The 26,541-nt window shown below is 51.3% G+C and overlaps 1 protein-coding gene and 1 long non-coding RNA gene across 3 annotated transcripts in view; both read right to left on the bottom strand.

The window, feature by feature from the left end:
* Positions 1 to 7,655: 7,655 nt before the first annotated feature.
* LOC140598930 (uncharacterized) lies at positions 7,656 to 9,360 on the bottom strand. The gene is made up of 3 exons (XR_012001455.1): positions 8,957 to 9,360; positions 8,437 to 8,772; positions 7,656 to 7,836 (listed from the first exon to the last, which is right to left on the bottom strand). It is a non-coding gene; the product is annotated as an uncharacterized lncRNA (long non-coding RNA).
* Positions 9,361 to 20,615: 11,255 nt separating this feature from the next.
* Positions 20,616 to 26,541, bottom strand: part of TRIM44 (tripartite motif containing 44) — a 109,467-nt gene continuing 103,541 nt past the window's right edge. For both annotated transcript variants that reach the window (XM_026012854.2, XM_072759124.1), the window contains one exon: positions 20,616 to 25,145. In XM_026012854.2, the coding sequence (XP_025868639.2) occupies positions 24,937 to 25,145 (209 nt within the window). In that variant the 3' untranslated portion in view covers positions 20,616 to 24,936. The remainder of the gene's footprint in view (positions 25,146 to 26,541) is intronic.

The raw sequence follows: 26,541 nt of genomic DNA, 5'->3' as shown, positions 1-26,541 counted from the left end.
AGACCTCTCTCCCGCATGTTTGTCGTGAGGATTCAAACAGACGCTCTCCATCAAATGCATCTGTAGGACCAGAAAAAAGAAGATGCCTCTAGATCCTATTCTGCTGGAGATTAGGGTCTGATTTCCCAAAGGGGAGGCAGCTATATCTTGAGTCCACTAAAATAGTTGTTGAATAAAGGGGAAAGGTGGTTCATGTCTCTCTCTCTCTCTCTGTCTTTTTTCCGCTTCATTCTTAATACCAGAGGGGAGTTGGGAGGGGGGATGGGTGAAACAGGCAGAGGGGATTAGAGCACACTTATCCCAATGAGCCTTGAGTAACGAATAGAAGTGTTGAACCGCTACATCGTACACCTGAACCCGACGTAACGCCGTATGTTAACTGTACCGAAATTAAAATTAAAAACTTAGGAAAAAAAAAAAAAGCTGGTTCTCTTTATTTCTCGCTTCCTCTCCTTGCCTACAATTCCAGAAGTTGCCACGGCAGCTGGAGAAATGGATCGACTCAGAATCCTGGTGAATGGCACCGGGCCGTCCTTTTGAGTGCAAGGTTTTTGTATGCACCCCTTCCCCCATTTTTTCTGTCTTCAAATGATCTGAATTTCTTTACCCACAATAAAAGGGTTTCGTTTGTGTAGTAGTTTCTCAACTGCAGATCTTGCTCAACATACAATGGGGTTCTGACCCAATAAACCCGTTGTACGTTGAAGATATCATTAAGTCAAAAATGCATGTTAAGAAGTCAAAAACACACCTACCCTGCCAAGCATCCTAACCTAGCCTACCCTACCATCAACGTGCTCGGAACGCCTACATTAGCCTACAATTGGGCAAAACCCTCGAACACAAAAGCCTATTTTATAACAAAGTATTGGCTAGCTCATATAATTTATTGAATACTGTACTGGAAGAGACAAAGAGAATAGTTGCGTGGGTCCAGGATGGTTGTGAGTGTATCATCGTTGACCCCCGTGATCGCGTGGCTGACGGGGAGCTGTGGCTGCCCTGCCCAGCAGTGCCAACGAGGATTGGACCCCTTGTCCCTAGCCCAGGAAAAGATCCCAATGCAAAGTACAGTTTCTACCCAATGCATGTCGCCTTGACGTCATCACAAATTCGAAAACTGTTGAACCCCTGGGGGCCGGGGCCCATCTAGGTTCATTGTCAATGTCGTGGGGCTCATCTTGTCTGTTGCAGGTGAGAAAGAAGAAAAGGAGGGAGAAAACCTTTGCAAGTTTCTGGGTTCTTGCATTTGGGATCAGTTGATGACAGATTGGGGAGGGACTTTCCGCTAAAAGTTCTGGGGTGCTTAATGAGCTTCTGGAAGATAAGTGATTAACTCTTAGGTCCAACATTGGAATTAAGAATAAAGGTCCTAGTGACACGAAAAAGAATTTTCTTTCTTTCATGGGTTTTTCTCTCATTTTTAATTTCCTCGTATTCAATTAATTTCATTCTCTTCCATTTCATTTCTTCCATTTATTCTTCTCATTTCTTTTTCTTTCAAACACCTATTGGTGCAATTGGGTGTGTTGAACTGCTATATCCAGGCCCTAGGGATTTGTCTGGGAATAAGACAAATGAAGTCTTTGCCTCATTGGAGCTGATATTCTGGTGGGGGAGACAGTTGGACAATAAGGCAACATAAGATGGTGCAGGCAGTAATAAGCGTTCGAAGGGAAAAGAAAGCAAAATAAGAAGCTAGACCGTCCTGGAGGTAACATTTGGGCAAAGTAACCGAGGACAGAGAAAGAATAAGCCTTCGTCGATAGCTGGTGGTGAAGGAATGTTCTAGGCGAAGGAAGCAGAAAGTGCGAAGGCGAGAAGGCAGGAGCAAGTGCTGTGGCCACGAGGCGCTAGGCGGCCAGTGTGACAGGAGCGCACTGAGCACGGGCAGAGGGAGGGGGTAAGGCTGGGGCTGTGGCCAGGCCCTCCCCGCTCCTGGGGTGCTAGTCTAAGTTACAAGGCGTTATCAATAGGTGTTATAAAAGGGATGAATTGGGGACGCCTGGGTGGCTCAGCGGTTGACCGTCTGCCTTCGGCTCAGGGCGTGACCCCGAGGTCCTGGAATCGAGTCCCACATCGGGCTCCCTGCATGGGGCCTGCTTCTCCCTCTGCCTGTGTCTCTCTCTCTCTCTGTGTGTCTCTCATGAATAAATAAATAAAATCTTTAAAAAAGAAAAAAGAAAAAAATAAAAGGGAGGGGGCAGGAAGGCCACGCAGGTTTGCCCCCCGGGAGTCTGTTTCTGTCCGTAGGAGTCGGCGGCCTACCCGGAAGCCCTGCGCGGGGGATCGGCGCTGGCCGTGCTCACGGGGCTGGTCTCCGCGGCTGCCCCACTAGGGGGGACTCCCCGTTCTGCGGAGGACGGGGAGGGGGACAGGCCACGCCGCTGGCTGCAAACGCCGACTGCAAGCTCACAGTCCTGGGGGCCCTCGGACTTCGGACCCACGGGGAGCTCTGGCCCCTCAGAGGTCGTCCCTCTGGGAGCTTTTCCTGCAGAATTTCATGGGGCTGTAAATTCTGAAAAGACAAGGATGCTGCTTGCTCAATCTCACCTGGATCTTTTTTATTTTATTTTTTTAAGATTGTATTTATTTATTCATGAGCAACACAGAGAGAGGCAGAGACACGGGCAGAGGGAGAAGCAGGCTCCCCGTGGGGAGCTCGATGCAGGACTGGATCCCAGGACCCTGGGGTCACGCCCTGGGCCCAAAGCAGCCGCTCCACCGTGGAGCCCCCCAGGCGCCCCTCACCTGGATCACTAGAACCCGGATCGGGGCCTGGTGCATGAGAGCTGCACACCAAACATTCGTGAATGAAGGAGCAGCCGATCGCGTGGATGGACTTCCACGGACGGGGCCCTCAGGGGATGAGGGATCTGGATAATTGGATTTCCTGGCAGCCTGAGGGGGAGGCAGGAAAGCTTATGATTTCAAATTAATTCCGGCAACACTGAGTGCCTTGTGCATCCAAAGCTCCGAGGTGAAGATACACGTGCGGTGTCTGTGGAGTGGTCAGGGCCTCAGGAGAGAGGTGGCTCGGTCAGGGCAAGAGGAGGCGTGGCGAGGCCCCCCTGACACGCCTGTGCCAGGCTCACGGCGACAAGGGTGCTGGGGCGCCCCGGGGGGCAGAGGAGGAGGAGGGAGCGGCCGCACAGGAGCTGTGGGGTGGCCGGCCTGTGCGCCCCGGGCACCTGGGGAAATGCACCCCGGCCCTTTCCTTCCGCCCCCTTTCCTTCAGTGCACACTCACCCGTGGGTGCATTTCATGGGCCGGTGCCCCCCAGGGACCAGAGGGGGGCCCACTGCCCTCAAGCTCCTGGGCACAGGGAGGATCTGCGGCGGGGTCGACAGAGACCATCTGGTACCTTCTTGGGCCGCTCACTTGTCCCAGCAGGATGGGGGCAGGGGCAGGTTGGCTCCCCCGGCCTAGTGCAGAGCACCTGCTGGGCGCCCCCCCCCCCCCCCCCCCCCCCCCCCCCCCCCCGCACAGCCCGCTCATTGCTTGTGCTTCTGGAGTCTTGGGGCCCATGAGGCCGGGGGGGGGGAGCACTGTCTTTCCTCCGGGGAAGTGGGGTGCCGTTCCGCCTCCAGAGCCCAGAGCTGCGAGAAGCCAGGGTGGCAGTGGGCAGGGCGCACCCATCCAGCCTCCGCGGTCCCGCGTGCCTCACGCTCATCGTAACCCTCAAAGGAGGGTATGAGGGGGATCCCTGGGTGGCTCAGCGGTTTGGCGCCTGCCTTTGGCCCAGGGCACGGTCCTGGAGTCCCGGGATCGAGTCCCACGTCGGGCTCCCTGCATGGAGCCTGCTTCTCCCTCTGCCTGTGTCTCTGCCTCTCTCTCTCCCTCTCTCTCTCTCTCTCTGTCTCTCATGAATAAATAAATAAAATCTTTAAAAAAACATTAAAAAAATAAAATCAATGACCAACATCTTAAAATTGTGTAATTTCACATAAAGACCTGAAATTCTGGGATCCCTGGGTGGCGCAGCGGTTTGGCGCCTGCCTTTGGCCCAGGGCGCGATCCTGGAGACCCGGGATCGAATCCCACGTCGGGCTCCCGGTGCATGGAGCCTGCTTCTCCCTCTGCCTGTGTCTCTGCCTCTCTCTATCTCTCTCTGTGACTATCATAAATAAATAAAAATTAAAAAAAAAAAAAAGACCTGAAATTCTGACTTCTATTAAAAAAAAAAAAAACTGGAGGATCAGGACTCCCAGGCCCATAGTCTCGTGTGGCAACAACCAACTGAAGTTGAGAGGCAGCTGAGTCCTTTAAATGGGACATTTGCTCTCACTTGGCCACAGTCCCCACCGCTCCCTGCTAACCCACCACCGAACCTGCAAACCAGTGGCCGTTCCCTAGGCACCTGCACCCTGGGCCCTCCTACACTCAGGCTGCCCCAATTATGTACGCGCCTGCTTGGCTCCAGGAGGCATTTAGGTTTGTGTCTCCAAAGGGCCCACACCGCTCGCTGATGGTACAAGGTGATGGACGGGGGCGTCGGAGAAGCAGATATTTGACCTTCTGTTACGATGTCTGGCCTCATTCATCCTTAATGTTTCTCTTCATGCTTTATGGTGCCTTAATAGACCGATGCAATAGCCACGGCTGTACTTCATAAAGGAACGCTGTGCACGTAAACTGGGTTTATCGCTCAGAACATTTTTTTCTGATAGGGCCCCGAGAGAGAACTGTTTGCAGAGCACTGCTCTTCATCATCACCCGGACAGTGACTGTGAGGCCTTGTGAAAACCCCTTTGACTTTCTTCTAGGCCTAGAGTTTTTTTTTTTTTTTTTTTTTTTTTTCCTCCTCTGGAAAATGGAGGTTCTGCTCCTGTCTACCTTGAAGAGCTGTTTCAAAATTCTAAAACCCCCAGCAAACTGTGAAGTGCTGAGCAATAAATGCAGAAAGCCACCCTGGGAGAAGTAACTTAGCACAGCCGGCCATGTGGTGGCTGCGCCTCTTACCTTAATGTCAGCCTGCGAGGGGGCCTGGAAGCTTCCCTGTAGGGTGGGTGTGGAGCCTGGGCTGTTGGTGCACGGGCCCAGCCCACCCCTCTCCCCCCAGCCCCCCTGCCCTCCCCCCCACAGCTCGGAGGACTGACTTCCAGGTCCCTCAGTGCTGTACTCCGAGGAGCACAACTGCTCCGCACTCACTGAAGAGAAGCAGCGGCCCCCCTCCTGTTGGCCTTCCCCTCACCTGCAGCCTCTCCTGATATCCCAGAAAGACTTTTTTTTTCTCATTTCCTTCAACCCCAGTGGCTGCCTTTGTCCTTGGGTTGGCTCCCCGCGTGTGGATTGAAGGGGGACTCAGAAACCCAGATGGGGGTGTCGGCAGGGTGTCTGCCCCCCTTGGTCACATCGAAGCTCCCTCCCACCAGGAGGCAAAAGAGGAGCGTGAGGGTGGTGCTTCATAACCCTCGAGGGCAGCTCTGCTTGAGAGGGGGCCTGGGCCTCCTGGGGGTGAGCCCTTTGGTGGACGTAGGGGGTTAAGCAGTTCCCGAACATAGAGCGCACGTCTGGGACGGGATGCTCCACGCACTCCCTCCTTTCCTTCGGACACCAAGGGTGAGTGCAGAATTGCCCGGATCCCCGGGTGCCGGGAGACGTCAGCCAGGACCACAGCCCATTAGGTGGTGGGGTCTGGATGGCCAGATGTCGCCTTTGCCGCAGATTGAGAGGTTTCCCGGGATGCGGGACTTGTGGGTCTCAAACCCAAACAGTTCAGGGCAAGCAGGAAAGGTGGGACATCCCAGGTGGAGCCAGAATTCAAAACCTTGGGACACCCGGGGAGCTCAGCGGTTGAGCATCTGCCTTCGGCCCAGGGCGTGACCCTGGGGTCCCAGGATGGGGTCCTGCATGGGGCTCCCTGCAGGGAGCCTGCTTCTCCCTCTGCCTGTGTCTCTGCTTCTCTCTCTGGGTCTCTCATGAATAAATAAATAAAATCTTAAAAAAAAAAAAAAAGGAAAAAGAAAACGAAAGAATTCAAATCCTTACAATCTGTCCCTGAAGCCCACGTGCTAAGCCTCTCCCCCCAGGGCCCTGACTAGGACAGGAGAGCCCCTGGGGGTGTATGCAGCATGATGGGCAGTGAACCCCGGAGGAGAGAGGAAGAGCCCCAAATATGGGCACAAGTTCTCTGTGTCATCTCTGTGTCTGGGAGTGTGGCAGGAGACACTAGAGAGAGGAGCTCCCTCCCCGCCCTGTTTGCAGAATGAGATTCCAGAAGAGGCAGGGGCCAGAGCCCGTGCAGAACCTGTGAGCTCCTGCTTCTGGAACATCTTCCTATTTCTAACTTGGTCCAAACCCTTGTGAGGTAGGTTTTCCACATGAGGAACCCAGAGCTTTGAGAGGCTCAGAAATGTGCTCAAAGCCCACCTCAGTCCCTTTGCTCTGCTATAAAAACAAAAACAAAAACAAAAACAAACAAACAAACAAAAAAACAAAAAAACTGCCATAGGCTCGGAAGCTTATAAACAGCAGAAATTCATCGCTAACAGATCTGGAGGCTGGAAGTCCATGATCGGGAGGCCAGCATGATTGGAGGGGGGGCCTCTTCTGGGTCCCAGACTTCTCAGTGTGTCCTCACATGACAGAAGGGGCTTGGGAGAGACATGGGGTCTCCCCAGGAGGGCAGTAGTCCCATTCACAAGGGCTCCACCCTCAGGGCCGAAGGAAGAGACCCTCTGCCGACCCTCTGCCGAAAGTGGTAGGGCTTGTGCTTGACCTCAGGTCTCTTTGTTGCCAGTGGCTGTGCTTTTTAGCCATTAGGTGACACGGTCTCTCCCAGGGGACTTTCTTTCTTTTTTTTTTTTTTTAAAGATTTTATTTATTTATTCATGACAGAGAGAGAGAGAGAGAGGGAGAGACACAGGCAGAGGGAGAAGCAGGCTCCATGCAGGGAGCCCGACGTGGGACTCGATCCCAGGACTCTAGGATTGTGTCCTCCCAGGGGACTTTCTTAAAGCATCAAATCATTTCCTATGATTATAACTCAGAGCTGGCAGGGGAGGAAAGACGTCGGGTGAGAGCTTTGTTCGATCCTCTGTGCCTTGAGTATTCCCGGCTTCCTACTATTGGTTGTTGGCAGCAAGGCGGGGAGAGTGAGCCAAACTTCAGGGTCTCCTTTCCTTGCTACTAACATCTGGCGGGGACAGAAGGTCAAAGATGTTAAGTGCGACAAGGTCTTGGAGGTGTCTGTGCATTCCAGCCACCCTCCCCCAGCCTGTACCCCCACTTTCCCAGCCCTGCCTGGTGCGTGTATGGGGGGGTGTTACTGCACGTGTGCACACCCTGGGTTTATCAGTGCTGCAGGTTAGGCTTTGCCACACTGCCTGGGGGCAAGAGCCAAATATGAAGTGTTATTTAAAATGCATGAGAGAGGGGGCGCCTGGGTAGCTCATTCCATCGAGTGTCTGACTCTGGGTTTCAGCCTGGGTTGTGGTCTCCGGGGTCGTGGGATGGAGCCCTGCAACAGGCTCTGTCCTCAGCAAGAGGTCTCCTCCAGGATTCCCTCCCCCGCTGCCGCTCTCCCCTCTTGCACACGCTCTCTCCCAAATAAATCAATAAATCTTAAAAAAAAAACCATGAAAAAAAATAAAAATTAAAATAAAATAATAAAATAAAAATACAAGAGAGAGACTGATAATCATTTAAATAGCTTCAAAAAGTATGAGACCACGTTGCCTGCACAATACTAGCTCCTTGGGTGATGCAGGCCAAAGGAGGTTTTGTCGTAGGTCCTGCTAATACGGGTACCTGCGAGCTTCTCGCGTCAGAGTAGAAGTCATTCGTTTCACGAACATTTATTGAATATCTACGTGTCAGGTCCTGTGTTAGGTGCTGTGGGGACATAAAGATGAGACTGACTAGCATCTTTCCCTCGCTGAGTCCCCAGGTGATTAAAGGAGACAAAAGAGAGAACTTAATATACCACTGGGTAGAAAGGAAGAAAGGGAGAGCACTGTAGGCAGAGGCGATGGCTGAGCAGAGGCCCAGAGGGTGGAAACTAGCACCTATGGCGCAGGGGAAGGGCCTCTTGGGCTCACAGGGCACAGGGGACAGGGAACCAGTGCGGGGCCTGCAGGAGGGACACCCCCTAAGGTCAGATCTCTCTCCTGGATATACGGAGACCTGAGGGTGGACAGCAAGAGTTAAGTGCTGGTAAGTCAAAACCCAAAGAAAGACACAACCTTGGGGAACTGCCACCCCCTGGGCACAGGTGGAGAAGAGAGACGGTCAGCTGTGGGGAGCTTGGCATGGGCCGGACGAGGGGTGGTGCCTTCACAGCAGAACCGGGGGTCAACCCAGAGGTGCCCTTGGAGGACTGGAGACCTTCCCCGGCGGAGCACGGCCGGGCATTCTGAGCAGAGGGAGCTGGTGAAGACGGTGGGGAGCGGGGAGAGGTGCACGGGGGAGGGGGGGCGTCAGTCCCCGTCTCACCTGCGCCGAGGGGCTGTTCTGACTCCCTCCCGTCTGGTCTGGATGAGCAGCGGGCGGGGTGCGGAAGGGAGACCAGGGCTGGCGGCAGGTGGATCTGGGCTGGGGTGGACTCTGGCTCTCTCGGCCTGATTTGAAGCACTGCTCTGTGCCCTCGGCCTCGGTTTCCTCATTCGCAGAGAGGCCTGGTGCAGGCTTCCGAGCAGGGCTGCTGGGAGCCTTGGGGTTCTCGGTCACAGTGCCCTTGGGCAAGTCATAGCGAGTCCCAAGCCACGTGGCCTTCACCTGCACCCCTGCGTCTGCTTCTGGCTCAGGAGTGGGGCTCACATCCAGATAGCACTGGCGGGAAGAAAAGAGACCCCACCTTGCGGCTTTCTTGTGTGCGTGGGGAGACCTCCAGAAGCCCCTGGGCCACATGCTCGGTCAGAACCACTCACTAGCAGAGGGGCAGGACTGCCCTTAGGCCAATCAGAACGGGGTGGGGGTGGGGGTGCGGGTGGGGGTGGGAGTGGCCCGGCTGCACCTGTAGGAGCAGCAGGAGAGCCGCTGTGGGGTGCACGGCCCAAAGCGCGGGGTTCAGCGACGCTTTGCAGAATGCATGTGCAGAGTAGGGTCTAAGGTGGCCGAGGAGGTCACAGATCCCAGGGCTCAAGGTCCCTTTCCTCGATGGGCCTGGGTCACTAAACCTCAAAAGAAAAGGGAGGAGAGAAAACAAAGCAAGATTCTGAGAGAACCCGAGCAGCTCAGAGTGGTTGGTACCAAAATCACAACGTTGTCTATAAAGTTCTTTAAAATCTGGAGTTTGTGGGACACCCAGGTGGCTCAGTTGTTTAGCGCCACCTTCAGCCCAGGGCGTGATCCTGGAGACCCAGGATCGAGTCCCACATTGGGCTCCCTGCATGGAGCCTGCTTCTCCCTCTGCCTATGTCTCTGCCTCTCTCTGTGTCTCTCATGAATGAATAAATAAAATCTTTAAAAAAAAATCTGGAGTTTGTGACCGTTTTCCTCTCCTCTCTCCTCCAGGGCGTCACAGCCCATCCTCTTTAGTCCTCACAAGCTCCTGGTGGAGACAGTTTAGGGTCCTACCCCTTCGTGCCACAGGGAGGCATCCTGTGGTTGGCGCCCCAGGGGGCTGTGACCGCGGTGGGCCAGGCGACCTGGGGACAGAGGCCACCGCCAGCTCCGTGTGGCTGTGTCCGTGCGGGCCAGCTAGGCTCTCCGTGCTTGTCCTCGGCTGGTCCTAGGAGACAGGTCCTAGCCCCTCGGGCTGCAGTGATGGTTACAAATGTGGACTTCCCTCTGTCTGGAAGAGGTGGCCTGCAGGAAAAAGAGAGGATTTGTGAATCTCGCGCAAGACTGGAGCCTTGCCACTTCCTGCCACCTCATCTGAGAGCAGAACACGGAACAGGGCTATGTGGACGGAGGGGACGTGCAGCTTAATGAAAAGCACGCGGCCCATAATGTAAGGAAATTACAGTATTATTACTTTCCGGCATAGCAACAAGATATAAATAGACACTAATAAGTAAAATTAGGTTAATTGCTGAAAAAAGGACAATTCATAATAGGGTTCCATTATATAAATGTTTGCACATGTGGAAGTCCTTTAATATACATGCACTTTGATGCCCTGGCATGAAAAATTGCCAGCTCTGCTACTACTAGCTGTGTGATCTCAGGCAACTCTTCTTCCCCTTTCTGAGCCTCAATTTCATTGGCTATAAAATGAGACTAATAATTTCTCTCTTCTAATAAAGGACCGGATGAAGTAATGTGTGAAAGGGCTTTGAAAACTGGAAAGCAGAACACTTTCTCTTAGGTATTTAATAACTATCGTAACGAATAATCATCATAACCAATCATCCACAATAAAAATGTATTCAAGGAAATCGTAAAGACTTGTGGTTTGAAATACCAAACTTAAAGATGATCCAGAAATACTAAACGCATGTTTTTCTTTTACAACGGCGTCTATGAACTGGGGGCATTTAATTTGCCTCTTTTGGGTACGTGTTGATTAACAACCACTCTGGGCCTCACCGCATCTTCTTTAGGGGCTGAACGGCAATCTGTGGATTGCTTCAGAAGGAAATCTGGATGGTCTAAGTTCCTGGATTAAGGTCGCTCCCTTTATGAATGTCTTTTCTGGGTAAACAGGAAAACCGGATTAAATCAGGCACTTCATTGTGGATAAGGAAAAATCAATGCCCTGTGGGATGAACGTTTATGGCCTGACTACAGAAATGGATGCGCTATTTATACCTAAGAGGTCTGCTATCTCAAACCATGGCTGTTAGCGTCTCAATCCGATTTCCTTCCCGAAGCATCACCACCGAGTCGGCCCCTGTGGGTTAAAAGCAACCAATGTCAGACCCCTGCTGGCCCCGTCGGGCACTGCACGGGTAAGCACAGTCTGTTCCTGTTAATGGGGGGACATTAGCTACCGGCAAGAGAGCGGGGAGGCCAGGGATTCGGCGTTGCCTTAATTTATTTCTAGGTGTCACTCTTCATCAAGATGCGTGCCGAAATGCGAGCAAGAAGAAAGGCCGAACTTGACTTACGATGGAGAACAGTGGCTCTTGTGCAACCGGGGATCACAGCCGCCCGTCGGGGCAGTTCAGAGCTTGAGTCTGTCCCACCAGGTCTCGGCCCTTCATTGCTAACAGCCTGTGGAAGGAAACATTGTTCACCTTCAAACCCATGGTTGGTTGTGTGTTCTAACCTCCTTCAAGGAAGGACTGTGAAGGGTCAACGTCAAAATGGAGTGCTCAAGGATGTATGTAACGGGAGCACCATGATAGGAGGTGGAATCCGCAGCTACGTGGAGTGTCTAGAGCTACTTTTCCTTCTCGTGGTCTGAGCTCTCGCCTGTCCTCTCATGAAACTGAACTAGAATGGGGTCTGCCTCTGCAGGGAAAATTCCAGGGTGAAGGATGCACCGAGCAGGCCCAGGAGGGACAGAGGAAACCCAAATGAAACAAGAACCTCCAATGAAGAGAGCACAGCTCTTGTTTTGAGGAAGAAGATCTTGACTTGCTAGTAGTGTTCCTGGCTGGTAGAAACAGAGCAGGACTGAGGGCCCCATTTTGGAGGAGCAGAGGTTGGGTGGCCACGTGGCCGAAGGGCCGGCTCTACCCCCAACCTGGTGTTCTGGGCTGTAGCAGACAGGTTAACTCCAGGGAGCAATGCAAGGGGTGGAGTGGGGAGCCATGAGGGATGGGGACAGTCATTCCACTTTCTCTGCTTTAACATGGTGGAGCAGACGGACTCTTCTTCTCATGCCAGAAAGCTCCAAGGAGGGTTTCCATGGGTCAAAAGTCAGGGCCTTCCCTCACTTGGTCCACCCTTGTGACCCCATGACTGGAAGGTCGCAGGAAGAAGATGGGGTTGCCCTGGGAATAAGGGTATCTTTCAGCCGCGCCCTTCAACCCCTTCCTCTTCAGGGCTTGTGCCTCTTCAGTTTGGCTTGAGTGATGCAAATCCACTCTTCCCAGTAAAACAAAATCATCATCTCATTAGCATCCTGAGAATGTTCCATGATTGCAGGCAGGAAAGCTGTGATTGGCAATCTAAACACAGAGGACTTGGTGATTTTCGAAAGTACTGTTGGCAGCATTGAGCGGCCAGTGAGAACCCCACCCTCAGTTTTCTGCAGAGTGTTCCTCTACGTGGATGGAAGATGCTTCGCTGTTACCGTGTTGATGGACACTTAGCTCATTACCACATTTTTTGCCGTTAGAAACAATGCTACGTGAACATTCTTATGCAAACAGCTTTGTATATGTGTCATAGTTCTTTGCTACAGAGGTTTCTAGAAATGGGATTGGATACCACCAAATTTCCCTTCAAAGACTGTTTTTCTCATACTTAAATCAATGTGTTATAATAGTGCCAATATTGATGATGACTAGTTCTCCTTGAGGGCTCACTATGTGCCAGGCACTGTATTAAGGACTTGCCGATCGTTATCTTCTTTGAGCATCTCACCAACCAGTATGGCAGGCTCTAGTATCACCCCCTTTTAGAGAGGGGGAAACGGAGATACAGGGCATATAAATTACTCATTTAAAGTGACTTAGGGGCTCCTGGGCAGTGCAGTCGGTTAAGCATGTGACTCTTGGTTTTGGCTCAGGCCGTGATCGCAGGGTCCTGAGGTGGGCTTCTGTGCTCAGCATGGGGTCTGCTTGGGATTCTCTCTCTCCCCCCGCCCCTCCTGCTTGTGCTCTCTCTCTCAAATAAATAAATAAGCAAAGTGACTTAATACGTGCCAGACTCAGGTTTTATGATCCACTGTTTCACTCAAAAGAGAACCCACCTCCATTTCAGGAAGAGAAAGCTTGAGCAAAAGGTGTAGCGAACTTGTCCATGGGGGAAAAAGTCAATGGGAAAAAAGTCAATTGTTGGAAGTGTCACCATCGTGAGTCTTCATTGACACGTCTTTGAATTTGGTGGTGATACAAGGACCTTAAGCTCAAGGTCACAAGAGCAATTCACTCCAGCTATGCGTATAAAACCTCTTTCTTAGGTGCATAATTCCACCAATTTTGTCGTTGTTCTAATTTAACCTCTGCCAAGCCGCTGGTTGGAGTGGCTCTTTCCCAACTAAATTACCCGGCTGTAGGTGTTCTGCTAGGTCAGGCCAACGGTAAATGAAAGGGGATGGTGGGTCGACCCGATCAAGGCCACAGGTGGCACATTCCTAGAAGTGGAGTCCCTGCATAAGTGTGAGATGTCGTCATGAGAACTGGGGACCCCACGGGTCATAGCTCCCCCCGGGCACGCTTATGTCCATGAGCTCCTCTGGATGCTGCGCCCTTGTCGCTGGAGAGCCGGGGTCCCCATGGGCGAAGGCGAGGGGTGAGGGGGAGGAGGCAGAGGGAGGACAGCTGTCCCGGCAAGTGGGGATATTTGTGCCTTACCACCGCCCCACGCCCTGGTTGCATCCGGTGCGTCCACTAATCTCCCAGGAAAATACCACCTGCGTCTCCTCCTTCCTCAGAAGGGCATGAACTCTGCACCAGGCCACCCAGGGGGGGGGGGGGCGTAGTGCACTTTCTTTCTTTCTTTCTTTCTTTCTTTCTTTCTTTCTTTCTTTCTTCTTTCTTTCTTTCTTTCAGATTTTATTTATTTATGAGAGATACAGAGGGAGGGAGAGACACACACACACACACACACACACACACACACACACACAGGCAGAGGGAGAAGCAGGCTCCCTGTAGGGAGCCCGACGTGGGACTCGATCCCAGGGCCCTGGGGTCATGACCTGGGCGGAAGGCGGCGCTAAACCGCCGGGCCACCTGGGCTGCCCATACTTTCTACACAAGGGACAGGGTCACAACGCAACCACCAGCCGGTCGATACACACGTGCACACATATGCCCACCACGCGTGACGCAGGGCCGCTCCGTGGACGGGGTGTAAAGACCTCACACACGTGCTAGTGAGCTCCCTTCAGGGAGACAGTTGCGAGGAGTTGGAGGAGACACTTGGCAAGCCATTAGGAAGTGGGTGGGGTGGGGAACCCCCAGGAGGGGGTGCTGGAATGAGAGCAGCCAGCCCCTGGACGGCCTTTTCCATAAAAGGGGGTCAGGGCTTTTGGTTCTGGGTGCAGGGTGCGGGTGGGGGAGCAAGGCCCTCCCCGCCGGCTGCCCCCAGCCTCACCTTAGGAGCACCCGGATGGGGAGCCGACCTGCCAAACGCTGCCCAGCTTGCCCACGGCCCGGCGGGGACAGCGGCTGGGATCCCTGGCTCTCGTCCCCCTTCTCCGGACGGAGCAGGTGCCTCTCGAAGGCCTCATGCTGGGGCCCTGGGGATGGGGCGCAGGTGTAGCCGAGGGGGTTCCCGGGGGAGCTCGGACCACCCCGGGGACCGATGCCATCAGGCGGCGGGCCCGCAGGCACCTGTTGCACACCTAGTTGGCGGTGGGCAATTCGTCAGCATCGTGTGCAGCAGTGGACACACGGAATAACCCGCCGGGCCTCGAAGTCAGTGGCCGTGGGGACAAACTGCTGCACGTCACTGGACACTCCCACACCGGGGCTGACGGCATCAGTGGGCGGGTGTGGGGCAAGGGCCGCGCAGGAGCCTCGGGAGGGGGCTGGAGGCCGGGGTGGGGGGGCTGAGGACAGGACGCGAGGCCGCACCACGACAATCGCTGCGGGCAGGCTGGCAGCTGCCCCGAGCCTGTGGGTCCGCTGCTCCTTTAATCCCTCGAAGCCCGTTAAGGACAGGGCTGGTCCCGGGACCGAGTTTGTCTGCTTCTGAAACCCAGTATCCAGGGGGAGCTCATCTCAGCTTCCAAAGACCACACGCTGCTCTCTCCTGGAGAGTCCACGCTGGGGTTAAGCGGTTCCCGATGTGAACAGTTTCTCCCCGTAACTGCATCCCAGCCCCGGCAGGTCTACCCTCCAGAGAACCTTCCCTGCCCCAGGGACACGCACACAGTCCGCTGCGTCGTGTCATCTGATGCCAGTTGTGTTTATGCCTCACAAGGGGGAAAAGTACGTTTTTATGAGTGGGGGTTTTGGTTTTTTCATTCTGGTTTCTCCCGGGAGCGGGGTCGGGGGGGGTGGGGGACCTCAATACTTTTGCTGAATTTAGACTTTGTTGGGAGTTCGGAGCTGAGTGGGCCGAGGGCATGGGTGACCGCCACACCTTATTTGTTTTCTGGGGAAGGGTCTCAGCTGTTTTTCCTCCCAAATTGAATTCCCTTTGCTCTTGAAGAATGACCCAAGCAGAGAAATTTCCCAAACATCTGAAATCTGAGAATTTGCGTCTGGAATCCACGAGGCTCATGGTTTCCAGATGGAGAGACCGGAAGGAGAGGAGCGGAGGTGCAGAGGAAGGGGGGTGGGAGGATAAAAGGCAGGGGGAAGCCTGAACTCTGGATCACTTCTGGCGGCCTTGTGAGCCAGGCCAGGTCTCTTACTTGCTCGGCCAAGTTTGCCACTTGACAGCGTGCCAGGCCCTGAGGAATGCCGCGGTACGCCTGTCCTCGTGAGGCCGTGCCGGTGATTATTAGGAAGTAAGTCATCGTGAAATTGTCTTCTCCGAGGGCAGAGACTGACCTCGTAGCACACTATAAAAGCAAGCTTATGGCTTGGCCATCAAGAGGAGCGTAAACACTCCAGATGGATTTTCTTACCATTCCCAGAAATGGCGAAAGACAGATACTTCTAGAAATGTTGGCTTCTTCACACCACTAAACCATATGCAACAGTGGACCCCAGGTGACCTAATTCTTCCTCCACATGTCTTGTCCTTACGCCAGAGGTGGGGAAAGGGGCTTAACAGGAAACCTAGTTTTGAGTAAATTAACAGGCAAGTGTAGTTTGGTCCTAAGTGCGCTAGGTATGATCTCAGAAGGAATGGCCTTGTCTGATCAGACCCCTCGTTAGCAAGGGAAATTGGCTTTCAGTGCTGAAAAAATGCCTGTTTTTATTCTTAACTAGTGGTTTCTTTATCACCACCTCCACCTTCCACCCCTCCACTGACATCACCACCACCACCAAACCAACGAGCGGTCTTGCTCCTCTATCACGGTTCTTCCCATGAATAGGCTGAACTGGGTACCAGGACACAGCCATTCGACTGGACTCCACAAGGCCAAGTGTGTGGGCAGAAACCAAATAGAGGTAAATGATTTCCTCATTACACCTGCAATCTCCCGACGTCCTAATAAAAGTGGCGAGGCGGCAAACAGCCACCTTCCAGACAGAGAACCACACTTGGACTCCATGTTTTCAAGAGCCGAGCGAAGTATTCAAGCTCTCCTTACCTGGTTTCCTGGCCTGGGATGTGTGTGTAACTACACGCTGGCTTGGAGGAGAAAACAAGCAGAGGTGAATATATCGTGGAATGGCATCACTTCAACAGACCTGAGGCATGAGGGGATGCTGCGGGCCTCCTCAAGCTGAGCAGTGCCCAGAATTTATGAACTTCTTCAGAGTATGGCATGAATCTGGGGTCCAAGCCAGGCATTACAACATCGGGAAAAGGTGGACAGTTTTCCTCCCTGCTGCTCGTCCTATTGCTGATGGTACTATTCAGAAGTGAAATAGGATTTGATCCCTTCTGTGCTAAGGGTGTTACAAAGTGTTGGGTGCGATGAAGTCATAAATATTTAAGTGAAAGGAAGAGAGAGGCAGAAAGAGGAAGGAAGGAAAGAAGGAAAGAGAAAGGAAGGAAAGAGGGAGGGGAGCAGGAAGGAAAGAAGGAAGGGATGAGGGAAGAAAGGAGGGAGGAGGAAGGAGGGGAGGGGGAAGGAAAGAAGGAAGGAAGGAGGGACAAAGGAAGGAGGAAGGAAGGAAAAAGGCAGCAAAAGACAAAACTCATGACTGCCACCAGCAGAAGATGGATGGGCATGGAAAAGTCCTTGCCTGCATAGTGAATGAAATGCAGCTAACTTAGCTCACTTCTATATATAATCCGTGTGCTTTTACAATCACGTGGCGTTGACAGCAGCACATCATGGGAGAAAGGATGGTTCCAGGCACTTACTTCTGGATTTCTTTATCTTAGGGTCATCAGAGCAGGGCCACGTTGCCACAAAGTGCTCATTGGTCCATGGGAAATGAACCATGTCTTCATTCCAGGGCTTATTATATGCATTACATCACTAACAGGAGCAAGCGACGCTGCGGTTGATGGCTCCGGCGTGGACTGAGGTCAAAAGTGGCCCCGGAGACCAAATCCCCTAGAGAGGGCTCGCCACACAACTCCGCGTGTCCTTTGCGTCTGAGTTTTCTTCTCCTAGCAACAACCACTGAACGCCAGCTTCCCGGGCTGGTGGGATGTCTACGCAAGGTTTACTCTTCCCGCAGCAAAGAACTGCTGGCGAAATACAAGGAGAACCTGTTACTGCAGCTTAAATTGTGTTACACCCAGCCTGTGGCGAGGGTCCGGTTTCTTTTATTATACTCCCAATTTTGTTGTAATGACTAGTGCTTGCCATAAATGGGCAATTGACGGGGCCTTAGAGATAACAGGGATGCCTAAGTGATTTTTATAGTAGCGGTATTTGTTGTAACAGAATCTGACCTGTATTCTGGTTATTGGCTTTATTCATCACCCTGGAAGCTTGGCACTTCCATTGTTCATGCCATTATATGCAAAGCACTGTAGCATGAAAGTCACTTAGAAAGCTACGAGAAAAACTCTGAACACAAGAGGCTCGAGGAACAATAAACGCTCAGGTAGGGGGATGTTTTGTTTTGTTTAGCTACATGTTCTCAGTGCTCAGAGGATGATTGCTTTTCACCCCTAAAAGGTATGTGTTTTGTGTTGTTTTCTGCCAATTGTGATAGAAGCTCTTCTAAAATGTTTGATATGCAAAGTCTTGCCTTCTTCTGAGCATGATTTCACGTCTTTAGGAGGGATGTTCAGGGTCATCATTTTGAATATGATTGAACTGTCCCATAATCCAGCCAGCCCCTTTGGGGGGGTGGAGATGTGTGTGTTGCTGTTTTGGGCATTAAAGGCTTCCCTAAAGACAGTGCTTTTTGGGCTCTTCGGTATACTTAAATTTTTTTTTTTTTTTTTTGTCTTCTCTATTGCTCTTTTTCCCTTCTGGATCCAACTTTCCTCTAGAAGTCTGTTTCTCACCCTTACATTTCACCTGCTGTTAGCTTGGAACCCGGACATCAAACATGTAGAATTGCATGTGATGTAGGAGTAGTTTCTGAGCAGGGGCTTGATGGGGAGGTGTATGGACTTCCTCTTATGTATCTGCTTTGTGGTATTTATTTATTCATGAAAGACACAGAAAGACAGGCAGGGAGGGAGCCTGATGCGGGACTTGATCTCAGGACCCAGATCACGACCTGAGCCAAAGGCAGATGCTCGACCGCTGAGCCACCCAGGCACCCCCATGGTGTTTATTTTAACTGGGCAGAGGCCTGCAGGCTCACTTCCTAGTTCTCACTTTCCAGTGGGTCTAGCAGAGGTGCCAGATTTCTCCAGTTCTGTCTCAATTGCTCATTGTCAGAGAACTTGTTTGGTTTCCTGTTGGGGAAATAAGGCGAGGTGAATCTCACAGGTGGCCGAGCCATAGGTAGGTGGTGAGTCGCTATGGAGTCCCTCAACTGGTGTGAGGTCTGTGGGCCTTTTACGTAAGGCGAATGGTGGGCTGTGGCCATGAGGGCTACACTCAGTAAGTGGGCTATAAAACAGACAAGCTCCTTCTAGCCCCTTTCCAAGAACACCAAGCTGGCCCGAAGTCAGGCTGCTGGAGACATCTTCAAGACGTTTGATTAAATTACAGACTCCATGTCAGAGTTGGCTGACTTTCGGGATTCTAAGACTATGGCAGAAGAAGCCATGGCTTTGCCTCTCCTGATTTCATTATTCATGGCCTTGGAATAGAGGAGACACAGAAAACCTAACAGTTCCCTCCCTCTACAAGTGCAGTTTCAGGTCCAAAGAGGATTTTGCCGCCATCCGTGGCCCCCCTTCCCTCAGGGTACACCGGACAGTACTAAGCAAGGCCTCACGCAAAGGGCAAAGTCCTCTGTCCAAGGCCACGCTGGGTGTGTTTATTCACCAATACACAGCGGACCCCAGGCTGCTGGGAAGGAGAGATTAAGTGCAGGGGGTGTGAGGCCTGTTAAGAGCTAGATTTAAATCCCGGCTTCCGTTTATTAGGATGTGACCTTGTGCAGAGTATTTAACTCTCTAAATCTGATTCCTGCGCCATAAAATAGGAGATGGTGATATCAGTGCTCTGAGAATTCAATAAGATAATGTGAAAAGCAACTAGACTAGCGCCTGGCCCAGAGAAAGAGCTCCCTAAATGGTAGCTAAAATTATTAACAAAAGGATTTAACCCTCGAGGTTGCAGTATTTAGCAAGTACAGATACATCCCCAGCGCGGCCGGTTACTGACTTTGAGCAGTCTTTTGGGTTTGTTTTTATTTTTTTCCTGTGACCTTTTCTTCTCTGCTTAAGATTGGCAGCCTGGCTTTGTGCTGCGTGTGGGTACCTCTGGTGCCTCGTTAAGGCCAGGAGATATTCCAGACAAGCTGCAATTTCACCCTTTTAGGAGGGTAAAGGAAATGGGGCCACCTGTGAGTCGGACCAAGCGAAGATCAATGAAACAAAATAGGGAGCTGTAGCTTTCAGAGGGGGAGACAGTAAACCGGGAAAGGCCTGGGGCTGTGGGATGTGGTGCTGAGATACTGGCACCAGGCAGCAGGGAAGAAAACCTCCGCAGCCTTGTGGTTTGTTAAAAGGCCTCCGAGACTCCCTCCCCAGCCAGGGCTCGGCCAGCCCGCCCCACCCGGCACGAGTGGCCTGGGCACCTGGGGGGGGGGGCGGGAAGGAGGGCCTAGTGACCGCTCCAGGAGACAGCCAGCTGCTGTCCCGGCGACCCTCAGTGCTGGATTCATCGCATCTTGGACAATTTCTCTGAGGTTCACACAGTCCCCCGGCTAAGTAACGAGGTCTGAGGGAGATAAATTTGTTCAAAGGAAATTTAGAGCAGGTTTCTGCAGCCCGTCCAGACACACCTGCTGGGGGAGGGCGGGGGAGGGCGGGTCTTTAAGCAGTGCATTTCAGCACCTTTAGGCAGGACTTGCACCCTCTAGGTCACACAGACCTACTGTCTTGGGTGTTTGCACTCAGCCTCTGGGTAGAGGACCGCGGGCTTCTGTGCAGACTCTGGTCCATGGAGGGCAAACCGACCGGAACTGCTTCATTTACAACTTGATTCTCTCTCTGTATCAGTTATAGCAAATGAGTAGCTCTAAGGTTCCACCAAGATGATTTTGCTGGCCTCCCTGTAATTTGCTCTGCAAAGAGGTTTTGTTTCTAGAAAATACGAGAAAAATTAAAATCTGGTCCATCCAAATGGTAAAGCTTTCATGTTCCCTCAAAACATCATTCAGGATCAGGTATTCTTTAGGCTGTCATCTAACTTTGCTCAGAAACTTTAACCTAGGCCCAGATTGCTTGACTTTTGGGGTGAAAACATCTCTCCAAATAGTGATGACATTACGTGTGTGTGCTTGCGTGCCGCTTCCCAGAGATCTCCTACGAAGCTCCGGAGAAGTCCGGAGTAAACGAGTGTCCTGTATCTCATAACCAAGCACCATCATCTCCAGCATTACCACAGTTAAGAGTGGAGATCATCATGAATATTTACGCCTAGCAGGGTCCTTTGTGCACAACTCTCAGAGACAATGGTATTTCCAGTAATAGTTTATTGATTTCCAAATGCACAGGGGCGCTGAGTCCAAACATCCTGGGATAGCGGTAAATCTCTCTTACAAAATAATTTACAGTATGAAAATGATATACTGAAACATTAACTCAAATGTGCAATTCCCTTGAAAGATCGAGTGTTCCCTTGTTTAATGTGAAGGGTGAAAGGGGAAGGTGACTAAGGAGGGAATGTGACTGTGCACAGGAAACCAGGCAGAAGACAATGGCTTCGACACTTGTCCCCACCCATGCAGTGTGGCCTGTCACTGTACAAAGACGGGTCAGGTCTGACTCCCATTAATATAAATCTACTGTCCCCTCAAGGTCCTATCAAGCCCACCGTGGGCTCTGTGGCATGGTTTCTGCACCAGTATACCCACAATGTCCTAATTTGTTTTCATGTTCTTGCTCTGGCAATGGTGCTGTTTCTGGTGTGTTCTCAGTTCCAAATGCTACTGTTCTACTAGGCAGGTCCCCTGGGCTCTGGGTCTTAGAAGGGGCTGGGGTGGGGGTTTCAGAACACTGCTGGGTCTAGGCAGTACTAATGAGATCTCGACTCCCGCCATAGGGGCTTTCTTTCTAAGGCTGGGCTGACTTCACCCATAACGAGATTTGTTTTGAACAGAAAATTCCAGACGTGCTAGGCACACAGTAAACACGTGGTTTTCTTATTACAAAGCACGTACTGAGTGGCCATCATGTGAGTACGGAACTTCAGGTATCAGCAAGAGAGTATTTTCCAGGGGGGAGAGAGGACATCTATGCCTTGCACCACAAGTCATCAACTCCGCAGCTGTGCTCTCAGGCCTGAAGGGACTGAGCACACTCCCCGGGTCATTCCGGTTTTCCACACCGTTAGACATCCTGGAGCAGGCCTGCAGCGCCAACTCCCTCCAGGGCTGCATCCTGGCTCAGTGCTCTCCGAGCTGACAACCTTCGCCAAGGAGCTGTTCCTCTCATAAGCACCTTGTGAGCAAGCATCTAAGCTCTCACTACCTGGTGACGCCTGTGATCAGAGGTGGCAGGAACCTCTGCAGGGGTGTGCAAGACCACGAGGAGGCTGCTCTGGATTCCTCTTAGCTCTTCAACTGCACGTGTGTGTATACGTCCATGCACGCGTACCGTGCATATGCACACACACACCTCAGCTGTCGGTGGGGAGGTCTAGATCCGCTGGACTCTGAACTAAGAGCCTCACAGAGCACACCGCTGGCTGGGCTCAAATACGAAGATTCCCTTTTCCACAGGAGTACAGCACCAGACATTTTCAGAGAAACTTAAGAGAGGAGAACACCCTCCGCTTTTGCTATCTCTGAGAACTTCTATACCTTTGAAGGCCTAGAAACACTTTATTCATGGGGGATGGCACCAGAAAGGAAAGGCTCCCCCAACTCCTGGGGGCAGGCTCAAGGTAGCAGTGTGTGCTTCGGATACCTGCTAAGGTGGAAGTGTGAGGCTACCTCGATACCATTTCTGAGCCCAAATGGTAGCCATGAAATGTAATTTTGAAAAAGAATCCACAAAGCGGGATGGTCAGATTGCAGTGGGGGAACCTGAAGCCTTTTCCTCCCTCTGGACTGTAGATCATGGACTGGCACAAAGTCAGGGAGAGCTGGGTTCAAAATTTGACTCCAGCGTTTCCTTGCTGTGTAATTCAAGGCGAGGGGCTCTATTTCTCCACGTCGTTCTAGCATCTGACAAACAGGGGCCGAGTACAAGGCCTAGCTTTCAGCTGGTCCTCAATACAGGTCATTTCCCTTCCTGGGCTGTCAGAGCGAAGAGGCCCAAGAACTTCTTGGAATTGCTCTGGATTTGATGACATCAAATCAAAGGACAGACCCACTCTCAGCCTCCAGAGAACCAAAATTTGGAAAACAGCCAGGGACTGCTGTGAGGACCCAATTCATTCCAGAGACATTCATTACCTGCTGCCCCTGATGACTTCTCCCTGGGGATTTCGGCAAACCCAGAGCCTGCGGCCAGTCAGCACACGCTCCTGGGCACTCTAACTTTTACAGACCTGGCAGGGGGTTAGCCTCACCCTGCTGGGGCTTCAGGCGGAGCAGCATGCTCCAGCTCTGGGGGAAGCTGGTGCCATCACAGGAAGCACCCTAGTTCGTACGCTGATAAATGCTGCTGGCGGGGGCTCTGGAGCCTGGGCAGAAGCTGCTGCGCTCTGTTTAATGCTTCCCTGGTTAAAGTTTTATCAGGTGCTGAAGACAGCAGGAGCCCATAAAGCAGATCTGAAATCTTAAGTAAAAGCAAAAGTGCTTTCCTTGAGGATTACAGAGATATGATAATATATGGAGACAAGCTGGCATGTATTTTTATATTTCTGTTCATATCCACTGCATAAACGCCTGGGTTTCCCAAATACTGATTTCAAGTAATAATGTACAATCTGGTAGGGAGGAGCCAATGGTCTGTCCAGTGCGAAGATAAGGCTGCTATTTGGAGATTAGGCAATAATTATTGGGGAAAGACAAACACAAGCAACCAGATCCTAAAGTTGTCTTCATCCTCTGGCTTTTAAACTCTTATACGAGTGGCCACTGGTCCTTCTTTATGAGTGGTTCTGTGGGATACACCTCGGGGTTGTACTTAGCGATATGTCAAATTCTCCAGTCTTGGCAGGCAGACAGGTAAAGCACCAAAACTGTCTTAGCCATTATTTGGCCACCAGTTTGAGAGAAAAAAAAAAATACTTTTTTTTTTTTTAAATAACAGCCCGAAGTGCTCTTAGTCCCAACATCCCATATTAAGTGAACTAGGATAATCTTAAACCAGAAGCATATACGCCTGGTAGCTTCCTGGCCTCAAAAAATAATTTTACAGCATGCACAGGATCGAACAATGACATAAATAGTATTCCTACAGTATTATTTTTTGCCTCAAAACCATCCTGCACGCACACACACCAGCTGGCCCGAGAGCTCTGTGATAGGTGTACAGGTCGCAGGCAGGCAGGAAGAGAGGGTCTCTCCCAGGGCAGGCGCCTTCGGTTCTGCTTCACAGGCAACTAGAAGTCCAGGCCCTGAGTAGCTGCTTGGATCCAGTTGCAACTGTACTTCTCGCGAGTGAACACCAAAATACCACTACAGGCAGAGGAGAGGGAGTGCATACCCCACTTGCTAATAAGAATTCCCTGCGAAGTGTCCCATTTTATCTAAGCTGTATGTATGAACATTCTATTTCATAATGGAGCTGTTTTATCTAAAAATAAGATCATCCCCTGACTCCAAACCATTTAAGTAAAACTGAGGTTTCAGAAAATATAGGTTTTTTAACTTGCAGGTTTGTATTCCCTGGTAATCACTGCTTACTTGGGAGTAGAAAACTTGGTTGTAAGGAAATGTGACCTGGGAGGGGGACAGGCTGGAAGTCCCACCGTGGTGTGTCTCTGCTCACGGTACTTGCAGGGGGAGGGCCTGGTGGGGGGCGGACTGAAGGCCTGTGGCAGGGCGCATGGGAAGAGGGTTCCGGCTGGAGGGAAAGGAGGGCGCACCTGCTGGGAGCCGGGCTTGAATCAGCATGCCAGGGTGCTCTCCCTAACACTGCATTTAAGCCAAATGAGGCCAAGGGGGCCTGAGCGGGGGTGACAAGAATCTACACTGAAAACTCCCACTTGGTAATACACATCCCAGCCTTCGTGTTGCGACAAGACCCAGAAAACCAGAAGAATTCACCCAGATAATTCAGGATCCGTCATATCCTTTAGTGACTATTTGGGAAACTCAGGCAATTTGAGTTCAGAAATACTGATTTCAACTTTTAATCAGATCTCTTTGGTCCGTTTTTTTTTTTTTTTTAAAGTCATTTCCTTTCTACCTCTTCAATCATTTTTTTTCATTTCCACAGCACTGAATTATGGATCTGAAGTGCTGGATAACCTCATGTACTAAAAATATCCCTGTATTTCAAACTTTTAACTCTTTCTCCAACCCCATCTCCTTCACGCCTCCCATCTTATTTCATGGAGCCACGTTTTCACAAATGTGTAACTGGACTTTCAGAGACTATCTACAAAGCCCTAACTGTGCCCCGTACTACTTCATGCTTCACTATAAATAAAGGGGGGTTTTATTAGCAGGTAGGGGAAAAAATTCTGACTGCCCTTCAAGATTATTCCAGATCCTTCCAGATAAAACAATGCTGAGTATACAGTATTACAGGGGCTGGCTTTCCTGAGTAAGTTCAAAGCAGCCATTGAGGGACTACCTGAAGGACGCTTAATTAACTGCTCCTGGTTGATCATAGGGGCATGTTTTCTTACCTACCACGACAAGAGAATGAAAAGCACAGTCAGTAACAATAAACTTGGTCATCCCTTGGAGAGATATGTGCCTGCTGTGAATCTGGGGATGCTTCCGGTGGAAGTACGTTTGTCACTGGGCAGCTTTCACAGAAATCAGAAGCCGCTACATACATTCTATCACATACACACAGGGGGAAGAGATGAGTTTCCATGGGGGATGGCAAGCCTTCATGTGTCCTCTTCTTCACTGGCACCACTGCAGAGGAAAGGAGAACCAGGTGAGTTATGACATCACAAGAGGCGGGCAGCCGGGTCTACTGGCTGAAGACGCAAGCTCTCTTCTCAGACCTACCCGGATCCCAGTCCTGACCCTACCACTGTTGGGCCGTTGACCATGGACAAGTTACTCTGCTTCTCTCAGTTCTGGTTTCTATATTTGACTACAGGGATAATTTTGATAATAAGATCTACTTCCTTGGGTTTTTGGAGAATTAAATCAGAGAATACATGTAAAATGCACAATGCCTGGTACACGGTAAGTGAATATCTGTAAAGGTGAGGGTCATGATATTTTTTTAAGCTTGCTTGACAAAATAATGAGCTTGTAAAAATCAGGAGTTTGACTTCCCCTCAGCCTTAAACCCTCTACTGTTAGGAGAGAAAAACAGGAGAAGCTACCACTTGGCACTCCCAACAGCACTTCTCACTTGGAATCAAGCCAAGGTTTCAATACCTGCCCAGGACAATCACAGCATTCAAATGTCACCTCTTCAGAGAGGGTATTCTAAGTAGGATTCCCTGGTTATTCTCTATTTCATTAATTGTCTTTTTATCACGGCCTATCATTTGCTATTTACTCTCCCCTCCACCTCCCACTAGAGTGTCAAAGGACAGCAACACTGTTTATTAGCACCAGCATTATGGAGCACTAGGATTAGGAGAGAAGTAGTAGTGTTACTAGCAGACATGTGTTCGATAAATAGCTGTTTTCAAAAAGGGAGAAATGAAAACAATAGGAAGGGAGGGAAGGAGGGAGCTGAAAGGAATAGTCAGACATTATTGCCCCCAGAGGGTCCTAAACATCAGTGATACTTCAGTGGCCAAAACGTGAGCTCTGAGTCCCAGAGGCATGGCTTGGACCCTGGGCGCCCAAGGTTAGAGCCTCCCTGGCTTGGTCCTGGGAGAGAACACTGTTGATCCAGGGAATGGGATGGGGGAAAGGCAGGGCCAGGAAAGGACAGGGGGCAGAAGCGAGCACACTGAGAAGGGACAAAAGTACGGAAGTTGCCTAGTTTATCCTCCTCCACGTCTAGAGGCCTCGGTCCTTAACACAGTAAGCGCCAACGTGATCAGTGCCTACCGCGTGCCAGGAACACTGAGCTGAGCACTCCTAACCATGATCCTGGGATGTGGGGACTGGTGTGTGATCCCCACTCTGCAGATGAAGACGGTGAGGCAGAGACCTCAGTGAGACAGAAAATGCTGTCACCAGTAAGGCTTGTGTCCTTAAAACATAAGGATGAGTTCTGGTGGGATAAAGTCTGAAGTAATCAAGTGGCAGCGTTTGGACGGGAGGAAACATCTCCTTCCTCCAGTAGAGACAGGAGCTGGAGAGGAGGGAAGGCCTGGGGTGCATCAGCTCCCAGCTCTGA

This window comes from Vulpes vulpes, chromosome 5 (assembly GCF_048418805.1).
Source record: "Vulpes vulpes isolate BD-2025 chromosome 5, VulVul3, whole genome shotgun sequence".
In the NCBI taxonomy this organism is placed as follows: domain Eukaryota; kingdom Metazoa; phylum Chordata; class Mammalia; order Carnivora; family Canidae; genus Vulpes; species Vulpes vulpes.
The sequence above is the reverse complement of the archived record's forward strand: the minus strand, read 5'-3'. Positions and strand labels throughout refer to the sequence as shown.